At 35.7% G+C, this 22,234-nt stretch overlaps 1 protein-coding gene across 1 annotated transcript; it reads left to right on the top strand.

Annotated features, from left to right (window-relative positions):
- Nucleotides 1-2,379: 2,379 nt before the first annotated feature.
- Nucleotides 2,380-16,718, top strand: LOC137620027 (uncharacterized). The gene is made up of 3 exons (XM_068350308.1): nt 2,380-3,867; nt 13,836-13,880; nt 16,617-16,718. The coding sequence occupies exons 1-3, from the start codon at nt 2,380-2,382 to the stop codon at nt 16,716-16,718; spliced, it is 1,635 nt and encodes a 544-aa protein (XP_068206409.1).
- The last annotated feature ends 5,516 nt before the right edge of the window (nt 16,719-22,234 follow it).

Here is a 22,234-nt window from a genome sequence, read left to right as displayed (position 1 = left end):
GTTATAGCTCAATATACAGTAGGTCTGTTATATATCCAGTCCCGGTTTCGTTGAGCTTAAAATATAGGTCATGAAATTGCCTTCGATATTATTCCTGAAACTTTTATTATTTTTTCGGAAACATTCCAACATCGTGTTGTCACATGAGGAAACATCGGTGCATAACTCCCTTCTTCTTGTACACCTCATTCTGTTTGGAAGCATTTTATTACACCCTTGAATCATTTCAAAAACTTTTTGATCTATTAGACCCTCAAAACACACCAAATAATCCAAGTATATTTTAACCTTTAAACTGTCCAAAGATTTTAGATTTATTATACATTCAATACAACGAAAGCATTGCTTGTGTATTATCTGAAAAGTGTCCTAACACTTTTCATTTATTATTTTTCGTTTTCATCTTTATTAATGTTATTGCTTCATTTATTAACAAGAATACCAATATATACCGTACTAGTAATTCATTGAATTTGTAATTGATAATATCTTGATTATTAGCCTCCTGATTGTACTGTGGTAACGCGTTCGCCTCGGAATCACAAAGCGACAGATCGATCCCAGTCTGGGAACGTAAGTTTAGGCTGTTTACTGCGGAGGTTATGGCTGTGTGTTGGGCATAATGTAGTGGGTTGGTTGCTGGGATAGGCAAGCTCACGGTTTGGGGCGTATGTCTTCAGGTGACACTGGAACGGAAACGAGACGCCTTTAAACTTTAACCATTGTTATCGAAGGCAAGCTGCAACTTTAGTTGTAAAAGCTTAATTCTATAAAAGCACCAAGGCCTAAGTTTGAAAACAAGACTAGTATGATACCAGTAAAGAATTCGATCAAGTTTTGATTCTTAAACCACACAAAACACAGTCATACATAGAAGGCATTATATTGTATTTAGGAATATGGTTAAAATGATGAGGCTGATCTAATATTCTGAATGTTAGATCAAAAATGTTTTTTTTTTCCTTTTTACTTGGAAAACAGTTTCTATTTCGTTTACGAAGACAATTCTTAGTAACAGTCCTACATTTTTCTTCTGTGAAAGTCGCATTTTTATGGTCTCGTGGGCCAGTTACCTGCAGTTATTTCTTGTAAACAATTATAACTTCATTCCGTGAAACGGTTATTTCTACTTTTGGGGGAAATCGTTAATTGTTTTTCTTTCTTAAAAGAATATTTAGATTGGATTTTTTTTTTAAATATGCATTTATTCTCATATAAATTAGGGATTATCCTCTTTTAATTATGTAAGTTGCCTTTCGTAATTTTCTATTGTTTTATCATTAAAGAATAATTGTTTTAGCCTCCAAGCTCTCAGAAATGTACGTGTCCAGGACCTTTTTTTTTTCTTTTTTTTCTTTTATTTGGTACAACCCAGTTTAACGAACTTGTGAAATTGATGAATGTGGGATTTCTAGTTTTATCCATTTAGTTTATTTCTCTCTCTCTCTCTCTCTCTCTCTCTCTCTCTCTCTCTCTCTCTCTCTCTCTCTCTCTCTCTCTCTCTCTGTTGCCCCATTTATTTTTATCATATTTTGAATTTACAGTAAATTTGACGAACTTACGAGTTCTGCAGGTAAACAGGAAGTTAAAAAAATAATTGAATATTAATTTAGTTTATTTTATAACATAGTTTATTTTAAGATTGAGAAAGATAGAGAAAAAAGGAAGATAAATTAAAGTTATAATTTGCTCAAAGGCAACTGCTAAAGAAATAATGCACCATATAGATAGAGAAAAAAGGAAGATAAATTAAAGTTATAATTTGCTCAAAGGCAACTGCTAAAGAAATAATGCACCATATAGAAATAAAGAGGAAGAGAGCGTGCGGAAAGAGAGAAAATAGATAGATTGGTGAAAGGAATAATTGTTTGAGAATGACTAAGATTGTGGAAACAACTTGGGCTTTGTATTCGTTTTTATTGATTGAATGTTGTCGTTATCCTTGCATGAAGCCGCCTGGTGATACTCATAGGGGTATTTCTGGACTGCTTTTTTTCAAGGTTCCTCTCACGCTTGATGCCCAGCCATTTTAAGAAGGAAGATGTATGAACTATTCTTGAAAGTGTAAAAAAAATAGTTAGTAAAGTAAAGAATATAGCAAAAGTAAGGAATTTTACAACGAATAAAGATGGAATGTAAAAGGTTTTCGTATTGAATTGCATTTTCATGACCATCAAATTGTGGCATTATTTTGAATTGCATATTGAAAAGGATTGTAGTACATTTAAAGTGTGTAATTAAAGATTTTAAATTTCATTTTTGACAGAGAACTACCAGTTGACTTTATATGCAGTAAAGGAAACCTGTCATTGACACCAGAGGCCCTATGAGATACATATATGAAGTGTTAGGTTTTGATTATTTTGAGTACTTGAAATCATGGATAGAAATTTATCCAGAAGCTTTGGGGCAGGGGGAGGCCGTCGTTATAGGTACTCTGGAGCACACACAACTGCTTTGGATAGTGTAACAGTGGCAAGTCCGCCTGAAATGTCCTACACTGCCAGGAAATACTCAGGAACATCCTACGGAACAACCGGGAGAAGGAACAGCAGTTTCGATAGAGATACAAGTAAAGCGTCCAGTTCTATAGGTGGCAGACCAACCTCTGGTTACTCCTCATACTTGACATCCGTTTCAGCAGCGCCCTCTTCTTACAGTTCATTGAGGCGCGGAAATGCCTCCATAGATTACAAATCAGGAAACCTTGATAGCAGCCCTTCCTCATATAGCTCTCGATTGGGGTCACAGTCAGCTAGGTCGAATTATTTTTCTTCTGGCTCCCTTGGGACAACTGTTTCCAAAGGTGGAAGCTGCAGTAACTCTAGGTATTCCAGTAATAATGACTTGTCAGGTTATGATAGCCGTTACTCTGCAGAAAGAAATGTCGACCAAGGCTCATTGTCTAGTGGAAGAGGTTCTAGACAGAGCAGCGTGGAGTTAACATCAAGCCCAAATCGGTATTCACGAGGGAGTAGTTTGGACTTGAACTCTTCGGCTACACCGTCCGTGGGAACTAGGTGTTATTCACGTTTGAGCAACTGCACTGAATCTTATTCATCATCAGGACGAGCCTCGAGACACAACAGTGGAGAACTGCCCTTAACTGTGAATAGTTCAACCCCTACGATTGGCAAGTACTCTCGCCAGAACAGTGCCGAAATGTCGTCCTCTCCTTCTCCAACCCCGTCTACTTTTGTGAATGGATATGCCACTCTAGAAAGGCGTACTAACCGGCGCAAAAGGGAGTACTTAGCGGAACGAAGAAGTGCTGAAAGGATAGGAAATTACAGCAGTAGTAATGTAGAATTGAAAAGGTACACTAGAACATACAGCTGTGATTTACATGATCGGCGTAATGCTACTAGGGACTATTCTCTCCCTACTAAAAACGGCACTACATCCTCTGGTTCTGGACAGGGTGACCAGAAGGAAGGAAGTCGCCCTCCTAGTGTGGACCGAGAAAGAAGTCCCTCTGTTGTAGCCATATACGAAGGACTAGCTCGGATCAATGATGCATTGAAGAGGCACGGTGCTAAGGGAACGCCTTTAGGGTTGTCAGCCTCTAAGACCATTGGCTCCAGCAGCATGAGTTCCCACAACAGTGCTCTGAATGGTCGACCCACGTCACACTACTCCAGCACGACTGACCTAGACCAGTGCAAAACGTCTGTGTCTTCGACTGCTTGCACGACGCCGACATCATACTCTTCTTCCACGTCCTTGGACCAGGGTGTTATCAAGGATGCCCTGGGAGGATATCTTTCCCCGAAGGTGAAGTCTCCACGTAGTCGCACTAATAATTTCACCTCTGGCAGAGATTCTGTCGAATCCCAAATCAACCTTGTTCCGGATATTGTCATTCCGGTAAGTACAATGTACTTTTGGATGTTGGCTTTGTATTTGAGTATTTTTTGTAAATCATTTGTTCTGTGAAATTGTATAATACATAATGATTTCAACTTTTGTCTATGTGGTTATTTTATTATATGTACTTTTCTTACCCCGTTACCCATATTATAGATTCGAAGGCTAAGCACAAGACTTTCATGGCTACCATATTTCATTTCATTTTAACAAAAAATAACAAACTTGCTTGCTGATCTTGATCATTCATTAGTGTCCAAAGAAACGGCATGCGTGAATTTTTGGTATTGGTATGTTATCAAAAAATCTAGTTGTAAATGTTTATTTTTAATGTATATTGTACTGGCATATTTCATTACTTCATTCCATGGATATTCGGGTGTTCAGTGTATCTTGGTTGTTTCTCACCGAGATTATACGTTATGCTTATTGGATTTGAATTAGTCACTCTCCCCCCCCCCCCTTTTTTTCCATAAGCTGGCATTCTGTACTACGAGGAATTTAGTCCAGCCAGAAAGCATTTTTGGTTTCTTATTAAACAGCTCTTTGATTATAATAAGAATTGCTATTAATTTATTCCTATTTAGAAGGACTAGGATGTACATTATTTATTGCTGATTCCTATTTAGCAAGAGGATTTGAAGAAATATGTTTTATTATCATTTTTAAGAAATATACTTTTTATTTTGACACGTGATATATATATATATATATATATATATATATATATATATATATATCATTGTTTAGAATAATACAAATCTCGATACATTAAAGTTTATAATAAACACAATATTGGTATTAAAAATTCTTAATATTTTATATATATATATATATATATATATATATATATATACATACATATATATATATATATATATATATATATATATATATATATATATGTATATATGTATAGATATATATATATATATATATATGTATATATATATATATATATATATATATATATATATATATATATATATATATATATATATAATGTACAGTATATGCTTTGTTATAATGTTATATGGAGAAGACTTTTGCATTAGTAGTATGTTGAGTTTAACGTTTTACTTATGAACATTCGTAGAGTTGTAGTTATGGAAGCTGTGAGTGATATACTGTGGTGTGTGTGTGAGTGTATCTGTTTGTCTGTCGAAAATGTGCTGTACACCTCATGGCACAATTTGCATCGAAAGTATGTGGTTGTGGTGGCAGGGTGGCATGCAGAGAGGCATTTCTTCATGTGTAGTGTAGGTTCATTGACGTGGTGTGACGTCAGCTCAGTACCTATGGCTCTTCCGAGTTTTTATACTGGTTGGTGTGAGATGTCTTAGGAATTGTCCGCCGAGCAGAGATGAATTGTGATGACCGTCATTGGAACCAGATTATAGACGAATGACTTGGTGCTGATGATTTATGATAATTGGGGTTCAGGCCTATTTTTAATGTTGGCAATGGGACCAAACTACAGATAAACAGTTGTGAAGATAATAGAAGACTATGAATTCAGATCTGGTATAGATAATGGAATTAGATTGTTGAATAACCCTGCTATGTAGGTGATTGGATTAAATTATATCGTCAAATTTAAAGGAAGACGAGATCATTTTAAACATTTGTTTGGCATTAGCTTGAGCCAAGGAGCAATAAACCAGTTGTTTCAGTGCAGAGAGAGAGAGAGAGAGAGAGAGAGAGAGAGAGAGAGAGAGAGAGAGAGAGAGAGAGAGAGAGATTATAGGAAAGAATGAAATGTGAAATATTAAGATGATCACGTACATGGTTCCTTTTTGTTCTGTTTAAAACGAATATTTTTTTAAATGGTTTCCCATAACTGGATGTAATGCAGTTTTACGATTAATCCATCCATGGCTCATTAATTGTTGTTTCATGTAGGTTGAAGAAGGATTTATATTTCTGTACTTAGGGTCTATATCCTTCTTCATGACCTGCATGTTCTCTCTCTCTCTCTCTCTCTCTCTCTCTCTCTCTCTCTCTCTCTCTCTCTCTCTCTCTCTCTCTCTCTCTCTCTGTGCACTAATACGCCCTGACAAAGGAAGTTTACCCTGCAAAAGTGTAGTATTCTAATGAGGTTTGTTGTTTTGGTCATGTGTTATAGTTTATCTAGATATTCCATGTCAGAGGACTGCATGAAGGGTCCTAATTATGCAGTAATCTACTGGAATCGTTGTCGGTAATTAGTTGCGTGATATGTTTGGTAGGCAGCGAGAACTCTTGAAGATTTAATTGTTGTTTTAGTTGATGGTACTCTTGGTATAACATGATTTCAATAACAAATATTGTCTGTGGATTGAAAGTTCACAAACCTACTCCCCTTTAATTGTCTGATTCTGCCTATTGTTAAGTCTATATTGTTACTTGCAATATTCTTAATGGTCGTATTTTACATAAACCATGTGGAGATATACTCTTAAGAAGGTTATACCAATTAAAAAGGCAATAATGATGTAGCGTCGTGATGTAGTAAATGGTTTTTTTTAATATAAACTCGCAAATTAATTTGTTCTATTATACTTTTTTCTAAGTTCTTTGTGTTTTAAACTTATAGGAAGATATATGTGTCTCCTTTAATTAGCGTAAAATCTGAGACCCTCAAAATTGGTCTTAGTGCTCATAAAGAAGTGAAGTAATGGGCTTGTGTTTTTCAAGTTTAAATGAGCACAGTTGTTTCACGTATACAGCATATTGTTTGTTTCTTCTTGGATGAGCGTATCCATTAACATATTCATATATTTAGGTAATAGATAATCAGTAACATAATCATTCATACATTTAAGTTTTCGTAATTTATATGTAATTTTTACTTAAAAACTAAAACTTTTGTTTTTAACAAAGAAGTTTTCAAGCATGAGTATTATCATTGAATTTTCCCTTTCTATGTGTATTACCATTGGTAAATTGTAATTAAAGCTGTCCAATTGCTCGACCTATTTTATTTAATTGAGTCTCTCTCTCTCTCTCTCTCTCTCTCTCTCTCTCTCTCTCTCTCTCTCACTCTCTCATACACACTCACACACACACACACACACACACACACACACACACACACACATATATATATATATATATATATATATATATATATATATATATATATATATATATATATATATATATATAAATCATCTCCTCTTTACCCGATATATTTGGGTTAAATGCTATTTGTGGGTGTCCTTATAAAGCCATGCGTTGCGTTTCATATCGATCAAACGCGTGACCCTTCTCCGGAGGCAATCCCCCAAACTTCTATTTTAGGTCGTTTTGGGTTCGAAAGGACCTTTGGTGGGGGGGTCTTTAAGACCCCTGCTAATGTGAAGCCGTATAACAGTTCTCGCTTATATTTCAATTACTAATTCGAGGATGACCCTTGCACAGAAAACTTCTACAGAAGTTTTTCCATACCTAAACACAACGCTCATCAGTATTACGCCAAGCCCTCATTCACATACTAAACGCAAGACTAAACGTATCTTTGGCATGCATTTGGTTCCTGGACCGTAGAGCCCCTAGGCTCCAATGGCTGGTGTGGCCCTTCTCTCCAGCATTTATTTGGTCTTCCGCTTCTCTTCCTTGTCGTAACTTCCAAGTTTTTCGCACTTTTTGCCCTTATGTCGTCTTCAAGTCTCCCAAGATTAGACTGTCACAAGTAAATTGATCAATTTTTTACGTAAACTGTTGTCTGATTTTATTGGTATCGAGCATCACAGTTGTTTACAAAACGTTTATGGGTTTCGAAACTACTCTTATTTGGTTGACCTTGAATGATTTTCTTTCTTTCTTTTTTTAAGTTTTCTTGTTTTATTCGTAGGCAGTATTGTCATGGTCCGTATATTTTTTTTCCCAAATGATTCCAGAAATTTGAAAGTCTCGAAGATCAGGAAAATGACAAAATTATAAAAAAAATTTGAATATAATACTGTCCAACAATATTGTAAAATTTCATTTCCTCATCACTTTCCAATCAAATGTCGGTTCAAAGCTTTGTTGCCTCAGGAATTGTTAGATTACATGACTAGTAGATTCCATTTTCCTTCGACTTCTGATTAAAACCCAAACCGAAAAGGTTACAGTTTGTGCTTTCGAGCGGTGCTTGTCTTTGTGCTGAGCTTAAGAGGATGACAGAAATGAGTCCAACGTTTTTCTCAAGTAAACGGAGATATTGATTGTAGAAGGTAGAGCACCCTAGTTGACTTAAAACCTAATAAATTCTATGGATTTCAAGTGAAAATTTTATTTACGAGTTAGTTATATTTTTTTTCTTTTGGCGATGTAAAGTTTTCCTATTGTTAAGGATAATTCGACGAAGTCATTTATTTTATTATTATTGGTGTTGAAGATTATGGCTGCCTCGGTGGCATTTATATTGTAACTGAGCTTCTCAATCGCCCTGATTTTTGTTCTTCAGCCAGTACTGCATGCCGTCAGTAACTGTGATATGTTGCTTGAAAGAGCGTCTAATTTTGAGATATTATAGATGATGATGATGTTTTGGTGAGCTTTTATTATATTCCTAGCTCAAACTCTCTCTCTCTCTCTCTCTCTCTCTCTCTCTCTCTCTCTCTCTCTCTCTCTCTCTCTCTCTCTCAAGTCTACCTCCTTCCATCCATCATAGGCATTCTTCACATGTCAACATTAGTCTCTTTCTTCTTCTTCCGAGGCAGTCCTCTTGTCCTCCCCTCCTATTTACTCCCCCTGTCCCCCTTCCCTCTCCAATCGGTTTTCCACTCATGGCACCACATCTCTCCCTTTGACGATGCGTGTGTGGAATTTTTCAGCATTTTATTCCACCCCGTCTTTTGTTTGGTTTCCTTTTTTGATGGTGGCTTTCCCTTTCCTGCCTTCATAAAAAAGGATCCCTGAGGGCTAGGACTGGGTGGGGGAGTGAAAATGAATGAGTTTAGACTAAGGAAGGAGAATGAATAGTATTTAGGGATGAAATATATTAAGAATGAAAAATGCAGTGGATTGAGTTGTTAAAGTCCCGGTGAAATTTTATGAATTTGAAAGTGATAGTATGAATTTTAGGATTGGAAATAATAGCCTGTTACAACACAGGATGAAAATGGTGCTTATTGATGAGGTAGTGGGTAAATACAAAAGACGAATGGAAGAGATGAAAATGGAAAGTTATGAAATCATGCAAATTATTTCTACTGAGATGAAGAGACGAAGGTTTATTTATCATCTCAGTCTTCGGCCTGTGTCCTTTTGAGAATGTCGACGAAGCATTTTCATGTTTGCTTTCCAATCTAGGCCTCATTATCTTTGCTTGGGTAAATGGAACCATGGCATGTTATTTGCAAAGTGCATTTTTATTACCTGCAATTATTATCTGGAAAATGGTTGTAGCATATTTTCTTCCTGGATTTTTATTATAAACTTGTTTATATCTTAGGCTCCCCCTCCCCAATCGTGTGGTATTTAGTCCTTGTAGAGCCCGTCTGTCGCTCCCTTTGGGAGTCAGGGACAACCCCCTGTACCCCCTTTTCATTTCAGATTGAGGTTTCATAAGTCGGGACTACGGTCCACCCCAAAGCCAAAGCAAAGGCCTTCCAAAGAAGGCAACCGTGTTACCCCATAAGAATGGGAAAAGGCACGCTAATAGATGATGATGATTCTTAAGTGCACCACGTCATCGGCTGCACATGCCTTTGCCCTAAAATTAAGGAAACTGGAAGGCGAATTTGGAAGGGAGTATTTGGGAAAGTGGGATCCAGACTCTGGCACATTGCGTCGTCGCCATAATAAAATAGTTAATTTGTTGCTGATTAGAAACAATTGCTAAACTAAGGAAAAGGTATCAACTATTTTATGTGAGTTAGCGGCAAATACATTGTTTCCTATGACTGCATTAACTTATTAGAAGGAGAATAATGCTTTGATTCTACCGCTAAAGAGTTATTGGGTCCTTTTAATTGCCCAGAGGGTACTACATTGGGTCCCTCTCGGTTACGGCTCATTTTACCTTTACCTACACATACACCAAATAACTAGCCTCTTATTGACACATTCTCCTCTTTCCTCATACTCCTGACAACACTTAAGATGACCGAAAAAGTCTTCTTCACTTAAGGGGTTGATTATTGCACTGTGATTATTCAGTATCTACTTTCCACTTTGTAAAGGTAGAAGACGCTCTTTAGCTATGGTAAGCAGCTCTTCAGGATAAGCACTCTCTAAAATCAAACCTTTGTTTTCTAATCTTGGGTAGTGACATAGCCTCTGTACCATGGTCTTCCACTATCTTGGGTTAGAGTTCTCTTGCTTGAGGGTAAATTGTATAAAGTAGAGCACCCTATTTTCTCTGTTGGAGCCATTGGGCTTGTAGCATCCTGTATTTTCAACTAGGGTTGTAGCTTAACTATTAGTAATAATGATATGAAAAAAGAGAGAACGATAGATTCGCTATTTATATACAATAAGAAAGAGAGAATGAGATTCATGGCATCAATAAGCGTTTGCAGATTCTAACGACCAAATTTAAATGAGCTTGAAATCATCTACAGGCGATCCTCAAAAGAAGATTATAAGCGTAGTGGAAAACTTATGCATGCAAAGAAAGATTTAGTGTACTTTATCTCGTAATGAGAAGTTGCTTGCGCCTAATTGTCTTTTGGTTTCCCCACTCATGCAGTGCAAAATATTTACGAAAATTAAGATGAAGACTCGGCTAGTTGCACCGAGTAAGTGTAGTTTCTTTTTTTTTTTTTATATTATTTATGTGGAAGTAAATCAAAACGCATTGTTATTGAAAATGTGTATTCAAGCAAAACGCTTTGATTACGGATGGACTTGCCGCTTTGCATATGAGGTTACGCACTTTGCACATTGCCATATTAGGATGCATTTATCTGCGTCGGCTATTTTTGGAACGCTGATGATGACTGGAAATTCAAGTTTCCCAGGATGGTAAGGGAATAAACTGTGGGAAAATATATTTGAAACTGAAGTGAGTCTAGTTTATGTATGACATCATAATGATTCAACCTTTTAAGAAAAAGAAGATGGATAGGCCAGTCATCTCAGTCCCTGTTTAGAATAGCCAATGAATGAATTACAGTCTTGAATATTTGCAAACTATCATTTCAGTGACCGCGTTGACGGTAGAAATATTTTAATTACTATCCAGCATCATAAATAATCAGGCCTAGAGAAGGTATTGATCTTCTCATCCCATTTACCACAGGCTGGGAAACGAAACCAGGAATAACAGCATGGTCTAGGCCTCTAGGGAACTAAACAGAAAGCAAAATTTAATTAGAGAATAAGATTGATATTAACCAGAAAATGTTGGAAATTGCCAAATAAATTGTCCCTTACTAGTGCAAAATTACACCATGGTGATGGGAAATTAAGTTTGCCTAATCAAAATTGATCATAGGGATTAGAGTACAAGAATGCGGGAAAACAACATTTATTTAAGAGGTCTAAAGTTATGAAACTGAAACATTGAAAAAGCATAGTAAAGAAGACAACTGCATAAATGAGTGAAAAGTCTAGTGTTAGCAAGAAGAACTTTTAATTATTTGAGTTGTAAGGTTGAGTTCAAAAGGGGAAGCGAAAATTGGACAGTGAATGTTAAAGAGGGATTAGAAAAATATAGAGTAAGCTTAACAAATATTGTTATAGAGTAAAACTCAAGCTTGTAATTCCTACATATTTTTTCCTCCTAACTGTTAGTCAACGCAAAACGAAGTCGTTTATGACGTATCTCTGATTCAGAGGTGAAGCATTTGTCACAAAAATATTTCACGATATTAATTGAAAATGTTTTCAAGTGCTGATACTGAAAGATTTTGTGAAGTCTTATGTTTATCACACTTTTCACGTTATTTAGATTTTAAGTACATTTATAATGCATCTGGTTTTTATGAAAGATATTTTTAGTGCACCGCTTTTATTTTTTATTTTTTAATTAGATTTGGTTTTTGAATGATGTTCTCCATATATTTCATCTGTTTTTTAATATTTTCCGACTAGAGGAATTATTATATGCTAACAGCTTTTTTGTATATTAAATCTCATTCTAGAAGTCAAATAAGGTTTGTGAAACTGTGTAGGCTCCTTATGTTTATTAATACATCCACTTTTTACGTTTAAAAAGTGAACCTGATTAGTTTGCAGTTGATTTAGATTTATTATCTGATGACTATTGGTGTATCTAAAATCTGGGATTTAGTCAACATTTAATCGAAACGTTAATATCAACACAGGATTTTCTCAAACGTCTTTTATTTCGAATAAATTTTCTTTACACTACAATTAAGCTCAGTGTAATTCTTTTCACTCTACAGTTAGGACAAGTACAACTCTTAGTTCCTAGTGCTCAACTTTGTGGATTTTTAAATGTTTCTTAACTTTGAACTTTCGTTTTTCCTATTTTTATGAGTGAATTAAGCATAGTATGCCGTCTTCGGGATCTTATTCTATTTTTGTGTTATTTGTTATAGCTTTTCGATTTGCTGGTTATTGGTAAAGTGTCAATAAATTGCAAAAAATAGATATAAGTTGTATGGCGGTTCTTTCCTTCATGTTTCGTTTTGTTAACAAACCCGAGTAGGGCCATAATCTTTCATGAATTATTGTTGTACCTAGTTATCGAAACACCAAATTGTGTTGTTGAAGAGTTCATATATTTGTGGTAGGTTTTACTTTTTGTAGACACTCTTCCTAATAATTAAGTCATGTGGTTCGCTCCCACGTTATCAGAAGTAACTTTACCGTAGTCTAGCCTGAAGTAACTTTTAACGTGGTTTACCCTGTGATCACGAAGGAACATGAGAGAAAACGGACTTTGAATTTATTAAAGAGGCAACTAATGTATTCTTAACTTTACCACTGACATTCAATAATAACATCATAAATTCTATAATTTCTACTGCAAATTTATATAACTTTTATGAATGCAAGTATTGATTTGAAAGCTTCAAATTTCTATCCTCTGAATTATATTTAAATTAAGTTTTTCCCTGATAAAAGTTTCGATGATTGATTATTCGTTTCATGGTGGTTTCTAGTTTTAATCGTACTTCATTTGTTATCATTTTCAATTTTGGTCTTTAAACCCCGCCGTTTATTGAGGCTTACTTCGGCAAGCAACCCTCCATCCTGAAGAAATGCTATACAGCAATGGACGCCAGGAGCAGGCGGTTGTCAATGGTTGAGTCGGTTGACTCGGTTACAAGTTATGACCTCATATCCGTTCCCAATTGAAACCGTCACGTGGATTGCCTCTCATGCTAAGATATGATAAGTTATGTGGTCACATTTGTAACATTTGAAGGACGAACAAACCAGAAATAGCTCTTCTTTTTAGGATTGCAGTTTATATTTTAAGGAAATTATCATGCATTGTTTTGCCTATAGTATAGTACTATAGGCCAGTTTGTTATAAATGGTAAATCACGTAAAAACGCGAATTGTAGTGAAGTCAACCACAATTCAAAGATTTATGAATTATCTGTAATCAAAAGATTTGATTTCTATTCAAAATGATTTTGTCCTTAATAAAATATCTTTTTACTGAAATATAATAATAATAATAATGATAATTATTATTATTATTATTATTTTTATTTTTATTTAAATTTTTTTGTAAAATGCCTTCTCTCAACTGCAATGTGTGTTTAGTGTTTGAGTGCCCCTCCCACGTTTGTTCAGCTGTGTCATCTCTGGTGTGGTACGTGTTTCCGTCTTTAGCTTCACTCTCATGCTTCTCTTTGTACAGTACTGTATGTTGCTTGTGTCCATACTGAGATCGGATGACCTTTCTAATATTTTGTCTGACATATAACTATTTTCAGATATGTTTTGAATGTTTTAGGGTATTGGTTTATATTTGATACGTTTTGACCTTCTCTAGTTTGTAGATGTTTCTCGTAACTACAAATTATAACTTTTGTGTCGAAATATAATTACATCTATATTCTTTCTCGTTCTAGGTAAGTTGTATCACGTCTTCTCATGCAGCATCTTGTGGAAGATTAGTAAGTACAGTTTTTAAGTGATTTGGTGGTTAAAGATTAGAAGCTCTCACTATACGTGTGCGTGCTTGTTTGTGTGTGTGTGTATGTTTATATGGTGTGTCCGTTTGCTCTCTCAAGCTATATGTAATTGTCCCCTCAGTGGAGTGAAATGATGGCCGTGTAAATTTTAACTGCACGTGAATTTGTTTAGCGATTTATTAAAACTGTTGGAGTCGATCTTCCTTGGACTATTGTAACTAGTTACAAAGACTCTGTTTATAATAAATGAAATTTGCAAAGTATTGGTGAAAGACTGAGTTATACTATCTATGACTCATATTTTATGCACATCCCGATATTGGTCATATTCAAAACATAAGGGCTTCCATGAACAAATACTTCATATTCCTCTAAAATAGGTTGCTGTGAAATTAAGTCGGAGATACTGGATTTTATACATATCCCCATTCGAATAAAATATACAATTATTTTGAGTTCCTAAAATTAATCAACTTTTTTTTATATTACTATCTTCAACTGATCTCGCATTTGTTGGGTTCTATTGTGGTAGCTCGCACTAAGTGGACCTCCCCAACCAGTTGTGCCCACACCTTGGCTTACCCTTTTCCGTTACGACTTTTCCTTCACTATTGACCCAGTGCAGAATCGATTATCTCTCTCTCTCTCTCTCTCTCTCTCTCTCTCTCTCTCTCTCTCTCTCTCTCTCTCTCTCTCTCTCTCTCTCATTTATATTTGATACCTTTGTCTCTGAGATTATGAAGCAATTGAGCGTTCTCGCCTCTACATCTTTATTTATTTGCTGAAAGGTATTCCCATATATATATATATATATATATATATATATATATATATATATATATATATATATATATATATATATATATATACTTTTAGATCATCGTGAATGTATTTTCCCTCGCCACTTGTGGTTTCCATTTTACTCTTAATGAATTTGTTCAAGCCGCTTTCACCCCTCAGTGTCCTCGCCCCCCTTTGCGTGCTGTTGCAATGAGTAATGCTCCATCCTAACTGACATCCTTAACCGAGACAATCAAGTTTCTTTTTTTTTCTATGTGACTAGTATAATCTGGTTACAAGTCAATGCTATTTCTTAGTAAGTATTTATAGTTATATTGTCCTTACTGGCAAACGATTTCCCTTTTTTATTTTGTATTTTTTTAAGTAGTTACAATATTATTGTTCAAGGTGTGCTCTTTGCAAGTTACATATTTTTTTTTTCAGGGCAACGCATCACTAGATTTTGGTGTTCAGTTGTTTTCATGGAAATAACATATGTATGTTTGGACTCAATGCCTTTTGCGTTGCCGAAAACTAATCTGAATTTGTCACGTGCTGAACCGCCTTGTGTAAACTGAGGCTTCGCAGATTTTGTTTACTTGTGGTCTTGAGGTGTGTGGTTTTCCTTGGCAATTCGAGATGGGATGGTCTTTTGTTTAAAAGGAAATATTCTTAACACTTCTTAAACTGAGAAATAAAACGTTTACTTGCTGTGGTTAATTATTACTTTTTCGAATGAATACAACTTTTGTTCTTTTATATTTTACATTATGTTTGGAGTTCTGCCAGTTGGTACGTTCCGTTACCTTGGATTGTATTCATTTTGCTGTGGACTGCTACGAGTTTAGTTTTTATGATTAGAGAATCGTTTGATCACGGAAGCAGATGTGACTAGGAACGTTCATCTGCGGCTTGTTTTCCTCACGAAACCAAATCTTTCTCTTGAAACGCTGAATTTGAATTTGGCCCCATGGAGTCCTTGGTGACTCATTCTCTTTTCTCGCTTCAAATAGTTAAAAGGAAATTTGATACATACTTCCAAGATACTGGGGTGATTATGGAATAATATCGTTAACAATTGGGCATTTTCGGGCGCGGTCAAGGTATCACCTCTTGTGGGCAGGTGTTTGAATAAAGGGTGTGACGTAAGCGGAGATTATGATGTCATCACCGAACTTGGTTGGAGCTGCTCTGCTCCCCAGTCCGTGCCCCCTCACCATGTTTCCCTGGTTCATCCGCGCTCCCGCCCTTTTTTCAACTCTCTCTCTCTCTCTCTCTCTCTCTCTCTCTCTCTCTCTCTCTCTCTCTCTCTCTCTCTCTCTCTCTCTCTCGTCGTAGTAATTTACATCTCCAAATTGATGCAATGAAGGACCATTGTTGTTCTGTTTTTCCTTACGCCGTCCGCTAATGTGTCTTGCCATGTTTATGTTGACATCGCAAATCGCACATTATTCTATTTATTTCAGTTATGATTTGTATTAAGATCTGCATGAAGAGATATCGACCATCTGGCAGTTCTAGGGGTTGGACTTGCGTTATTATACAATATTATGCAATGGCTTCCACAGAAGATGAAATATTTCGTCTAGATCTTTGACTTAACTTTTTAAATGTTTGTGGTAACATTAAGATTAGTGGATTCGCGATCGTGACCATGAATCGAGTATTGTAATTAACTGGCACCTCGGGCATTGCTATTCAAAAATGAATTTTGTTTGGACATTGATGGAATACTTTTTTACGTTAAGAAGTATAATGGTGTTACCTTCAATATGTCGTCGTCTGTCGAAATGATCTTGGAGGCGAATTTTGGGTCTCAATATGGGACAGTGTTTACACAGGAATCTTTATTTTAGGATTTATCGTACTGGAAGGTTAAATGGGAAATGTATACTTATAATAGTCTTAAGATGATGAGAATTGTGTTTTCTATTCTAGACTTATTTGGTGTTTGTTTTGAATTTGGATATGAACTTTGTCTTCAATGGTATTCTTAATGTTGTTACATTTTCAAGTAACTCACTGTTAAGAATTAAGTAACATTCGTACAAAAACGGCTTGACTACACTTCCCTTTGTTAGTTAACTGGGCTTTATGCCCGTCTGTATATGTCAACGCTTACATTGTCATCGCAACTTTCAATCAGTTGAAGATATTTGAGTCAAATTAGTTATATATAAGGACTATCAGGAAGAAGACTTGCAGTATAGGGTGCTGGTCAAGCTTATTTTGACATTGCAGCTGTTAGAAATTAACTCTCGAGGTGAGAATTATTATTATTATTATTTTTATAATTATTGCTAGCAAAGCTACAAGCCTAGTTAGAAAAGTAGGTTGCTATAGCCCCTTGGGCTCCAACAAGGAAAATAGCATAGCGTGGAAAGGAAATAGGGAAACAGAAGTGTGTGCCCGACTGTACCCTCAAGAAAGAGAACTCTTACCTGAAGACATTTGAGACTATCAAAGAGGAACATCATTTAGTGTTGTCTTTCAATCTGCCATGTTTGTCACGCTCACCTTGTCATCCCAACTTCTACAGTTGGAGACATTTGAATCATATTTGGGATAAAGACTATCACGAGGAACATCTTGTAGTGTTGCCTTTCAATCTATGGTGTTTGCTACACACACCTTCTCATTTCAACTTCTAAACTGTTGAAAATATCTGATTCAAATTTGGTATAAGGACTATTAGGAAGAGCGAATTTCAGTCATACCTTTCTTGTTTGTCACGCTTACCTTATCATCGCAACTCCCACACTAATAAAAGAATTTGAATGAACCTGGGTTTTGAAAGAATTGTCATCCATCTGTTAGTCCATCAGTAGGAGTAACGCTTGCCATGCTATCACCAAGTTCCTACGAAGTTAGGCCGTTTTATTTAGATGTCTTTGAGAGAGTATCCAACTGCCTACCAATCGATGTGTCTAATCCGTACCTTACTACCTAAACTCTTGATATCCTTGTCGGTATCTCACTCTAATTTGATACAGTGATATACCATCATTTAAAGATAATGCATGTGACATGTAGTCTTGCAGTTGAAGGGGTCGGAGTCAAACTGTTTAAAGGTAGATCATGATTCATAAGCCTACATGTAGGAATGTCGTTTGCCTGTCTTATACAGTAGGTGTAAGGGTCAACCTAATCAACTAATGGAATTTCAGTAAAGCAGCAGCTTCGTACTCTGGTAGTCCATGTTACATGTATGTTCATCAAGGGAGGTCATGTCTGTATTCTTGAATGCATCTTGTCACATTTGTCTTCACAACCTCTCATACGTGCTTATCTGATTAAAGTCAAACTAGGTACAACCTAGTTCCTCGCTCATAGATTTGTGCAAAGAGAAATTGTCTGCCCCTGTCAGTGTGTTGTAACACTAGAACTTTTGTTCCATTTTTTTCCTTACATAACTACTTTCTCTATCAAGCCTATGGCTTATGGAATTCTGTTTATCGAACCATGTTAGCGGCTACTTTTGAAATGAGGATTATGATAAAGGCTCTCCATCATGCTAGAATGTGTGTGAATGGAGATTATCTTTCTGTCTGTCTATTAATCTGCCATAGCTACTCCTGTAGGTGTTGAAAGATTTCAAACTTGAAGGGAGGTCATCCCGTCACCCTTATTCTGTCTTCGCAATTCTTGCACGGTTGAAGATGAGATTTTTGTCAACTATGGTAACAAGGTAAACAGACCACTATGCATAGATGTGAAGATCGAATGTGTGTATGTGTCTCTGCATGGTTTGTCTTTTTCCCATCATTGTCTCAACCTTGTCACTTCCACTTCTATACGGTTGGAGGGATTTCAGTCAAACTTGCTGTCTACTTTGACAAGATATATAATGGTGCCTTCAGCTTGCCATCAATTTGAATTCCATTTGAGAGGAATGGGTGGCGGTAGAAGAAAGGTTTGGCCTATGTATTACTCTTACCATGTTTGTTATTCATGATGTACTGCGTGTTTTTAATGAAATAATTTGTTTACCGTATATTAGCGATTGCACAGTTTAGTGTCATAAAAAATACAAACCTTGGCTCTTAGTATTAGGGTATTTAGATTCACAGAATATTGTGAATAGAATAACAGCCCCGAGAGAGGCTGATAAATTAGGTTATAATCTAATGATAGAAATTGCCATCCACCCCCCTTTGAAATTTTAGGATTTTATATTTTCATGGCTTGTGAGAATTTTGTCCAATATCGACTGTGCTTAGTTTTGTGTATGATATATGTTAATATATATATATATACATATACATATATATATATATATATATATATATATATATATATATATATATATATATATATATATAATGTATATGTGTGTGTGTGTATATATGTATAAGTATATTAGTGTAGTAGATATAAAGGTAATTCCATTACTGTTTCGTAAAAGGTAACTATTCATGGGTATTTTTATTGTTAGTGTCTCGTATATATCTCTTGTGATAATAGAGCAAGAAATATGTTTTAAAGAGTCCCTGTTTCCAATTGCTTTGAAAAAGCATGAGCATTAACAGTGGCTATTGAGGAATGTTGTTCCTCTATACGTCCATTGTCACTAAGTTTGGCAGATTATTCCGTTGAAATCATCACTCTCCAGAAGCTTCGAAGTTCTTTGTACTATTATATAGTGTTTCCCGAGTTGTGATTACGCTTTGTATGTATATACTATGCCAGGTGGAACATTTCGTATCATGTGGCACCGTGAAATGTGATTGAATGATTGACTTGAATGTTTGAGTTATGAGTGCGAGTTCTTATATTACGTATTGATGGTTGTATACTGAAATGTAGACCCAGGGATTCTTGGTGTTGTTTTGATATATTGGTCCTTGGAGACACGATTGTACCCGACATTTAAACAAATAATATGGTATATTAATTTAAATGATTATATACTTATTATTCAACTTTCATCGCCTAGTTCAGCAATTAAACAATTCATGTTTTTGTTAATAGGATTATGTATAATTCTTATTTTGCTAAAGGTGCTTTCGAAAAAAATCGCCTTATACGATTTTTTTTTATTCATTTCGACTGGGTAAATGTTTAAATTATATTCCTTAGGTTTCATATTTTTTTTTTAATTAACTACCAATATTTTTATGTCTTTAAACTCATTTCTTTTTATTCCATGGCAGTCATATAACTTGCAGAATTGCCACTACCTTACATTAATGGCGTTGCTTGTATTTGACAATAATTTATTTTTCAATTAAGTGAAGTCCTTGATATGTAATCCTTATTTCTTATTTTATATATATATATATATATATATATATATATATATATATATATATATATATATGTTTGTGTGTGTGTGTGTATTTGAAAACCAGTTATTCGTTTCTTTCGAGAAAAGAAATGACGCCAAAACGAAAAAAAACGTCTACTATTGTCTTCTTCAAACTGGAAAACTAAAACTAAAAGTCTATATATTATGAAATACCACTATAGTCATTGTAACGATGTGTCCTAAGAGTGTTTATTTCCTACTTCTGACGTTTCTAATAACAGTCCCCAACGTCAGCAGCATTGGTGGGAGTGTCCAGACCGCATTTTCCTTCTTCCCTCGCCTCGTATTTGTGGCGTTATATTTCTGCTTGTGCTGTGATTGGTGTGTCTGGGGGAACAGCCGTAGGCCTCGTCTGGTTTCCCCTCTTTCATCCGGCCTAAAAATCGATAGCTTGTGACTCATAGCACCCCCTGACATCCTACTCGCCTTCCTCTCTCCCTCCCCCTTCAGACACCTGGGTCTGTTTCCCCTTATTCGTTTCCCCTCGCGTGAGACATTGTGCTCCCACCAGTCTCGTAAAGCCACTGTCTGGAGTTCCGACTTCCCCTCTTGCCAATCGGGTTTAATATTGCAGTGCAATGCAAATGAGATTTTAGTGGCACTGTGGTGTGGCTGGGCGGATGATGGCTCTGGGCCTAGCAATAGGACCCTATTTTGCCATACTTGATCATGCTTGTTTCAAATAGTACCGTTAGGTTTGGATAATGCTTTTAGATTTGATTTTTTTTCTCATTTATTAAATAATTTGTTCATAATGCGTTACTTTCTGTGTTTTATGCTAGATTTTTATGAATGTCCTTATCTTTAGTATTAATCTCTTGATTATTTGTATGACCCTTTAAAGGGGCCATTTCTGTTATACCACCGAATATTTGATCTCACACACTTCACGATTTATCAAAATATTGAAGTTAATCTGATATGATGAAATATCTTTGAAACATATGCAATATCTTCCCCGAGTTTTCGCATAGAAGCCCTTCAAGTTTATATCTGATGCACACCATGTGAATGCAGCCTTCCAAGTGTGCAATGCCGTAGTTTTCTAGCAATCCATAATCTTCCTTTTTTATGACACGGCGGATGAAATGGAGGGGTCTTTTTGAAAATGAATTTGAGAAATTTATATCAAGGCAGGGTCATCGCCTTTCCGTCAGGCATAGCCTACATCGAAGAATAGTTCAATAATTACAAGTTGAAAGCGGACGGTAGAATTCAAATAATGGACTCGACCGTATGACAATTTTGTATTCCAAGTGATTTTGCAAGAGGAAGATTTGGTTTGGGCGAAATACATTTTCATCGATACGGTCCAAGTGTCAGTCTGTTAAGAAGCACACTGGTGTATACGCAGTAACCCTCTTTCTTTCCGTCTCGTGGAAATGTAATAATATTTGTCATGTAAAGGTTGTATTTTGGTACACATTTTCTATATACTATTTGGATTTGATTATTTAGCCATTGGAAATATCAATAATAATATTTATTCCTAACTTATTTGCTGAAACATTTTATGAACTGAACCTGCTCGCTCTAGTTACGATGTGTTCATTGCTGCATGTTCAAATCATGTGGAAATTGTTTGACACATGGGAATGATTTTAGTACTGTTATGTTCAGTATGTTGTACCCCAAGTAGCATAGATATGGTCACAACTGTTTGCTTATATGGAAGGAACAATTATTAATTGTGACTGTTGACACGCGTGAAGACTGCGAGTTTAAAGAAGAATTTTGTTGAAAACTATCTAAAACCATCAAATTATTGGGATGAAGTAAGAGTGAATACAGTTCCTCAGTTTCTCGTCAAGATCATCATTCTCTCTCTCTCTCTCTCTCTCTCTCTCTCTCTCTCTCTCTCTCTCTCTCTCTCTCTCTCTCATGCAATATATATATATATATATATATGTATATATATATATATATATATATATATATATATATATATACTTCTTTGCCCCGGTTAGTTTTGTTGGTTAGCTTAGCCGTACTTTTGTAGGTTATCACTCATCTTGTTTCGTAAATTGTAATGAAGTCGATAGTTCGTACCGCTTTGTGTAATCTAAAACCTTGAGTATTTGCTTTTTAAGAGGGGTGCTGTTGTTATCGGATAAAAGAATATTACGTCATTATAGTTTTCAACCAACAGGAACTGCAGATAATATTCGATGTGATTAAGCCTATCACACACCATCTATATCTATGACGTTACCACAGAGCAACCAATGGTGTTCGAGAAGTGGCCGTA

The sequence above is a fragment of the Palaemon carinicauda genome, chromosome 2 (assembly GCF_036898095.1).
Source record: "Palaemon carinicauda isolate YSFRI2023 chromosome 2, ASM3689809v2, whole genome shotgun sequence".
NCBI classification, from domain to species: domain Eukaryota; kingdom Metazoa; phylum Arthropoda; class Malacostraca; order Decapoda; family Palaemonidae; genus Palaemon; species Palaemon carinicauda.
This window is presented reverse-complemented; position numbering and strand designations above follow the sequence as displayed.

Bases quoted from the DNA above. Each gene is read 5' to 3' on its own strand.
- LOC137620027 (XM_068350308.1), top strand. From the start codon at position 2,380: ATGGATAGAAATTTATCCAGAAGCTTTGGGGCAGGGGGAGGCCGTCGT. The intron at 3,868-13,835 runs GTAAGTACAATG...TTCTCGTTCTAG, and splicing joins TTCCGGATATTGTCATTCCG to GTAAGTTGTATCACGTCTTC. The intron at 13,881-16,616 runs GTAAGTACAGTT...TTTCTATTCTAG, and splicing joins CAGCATCTTGTGGAAGATTA to ACTTATTTGGTGTTTGTTTT.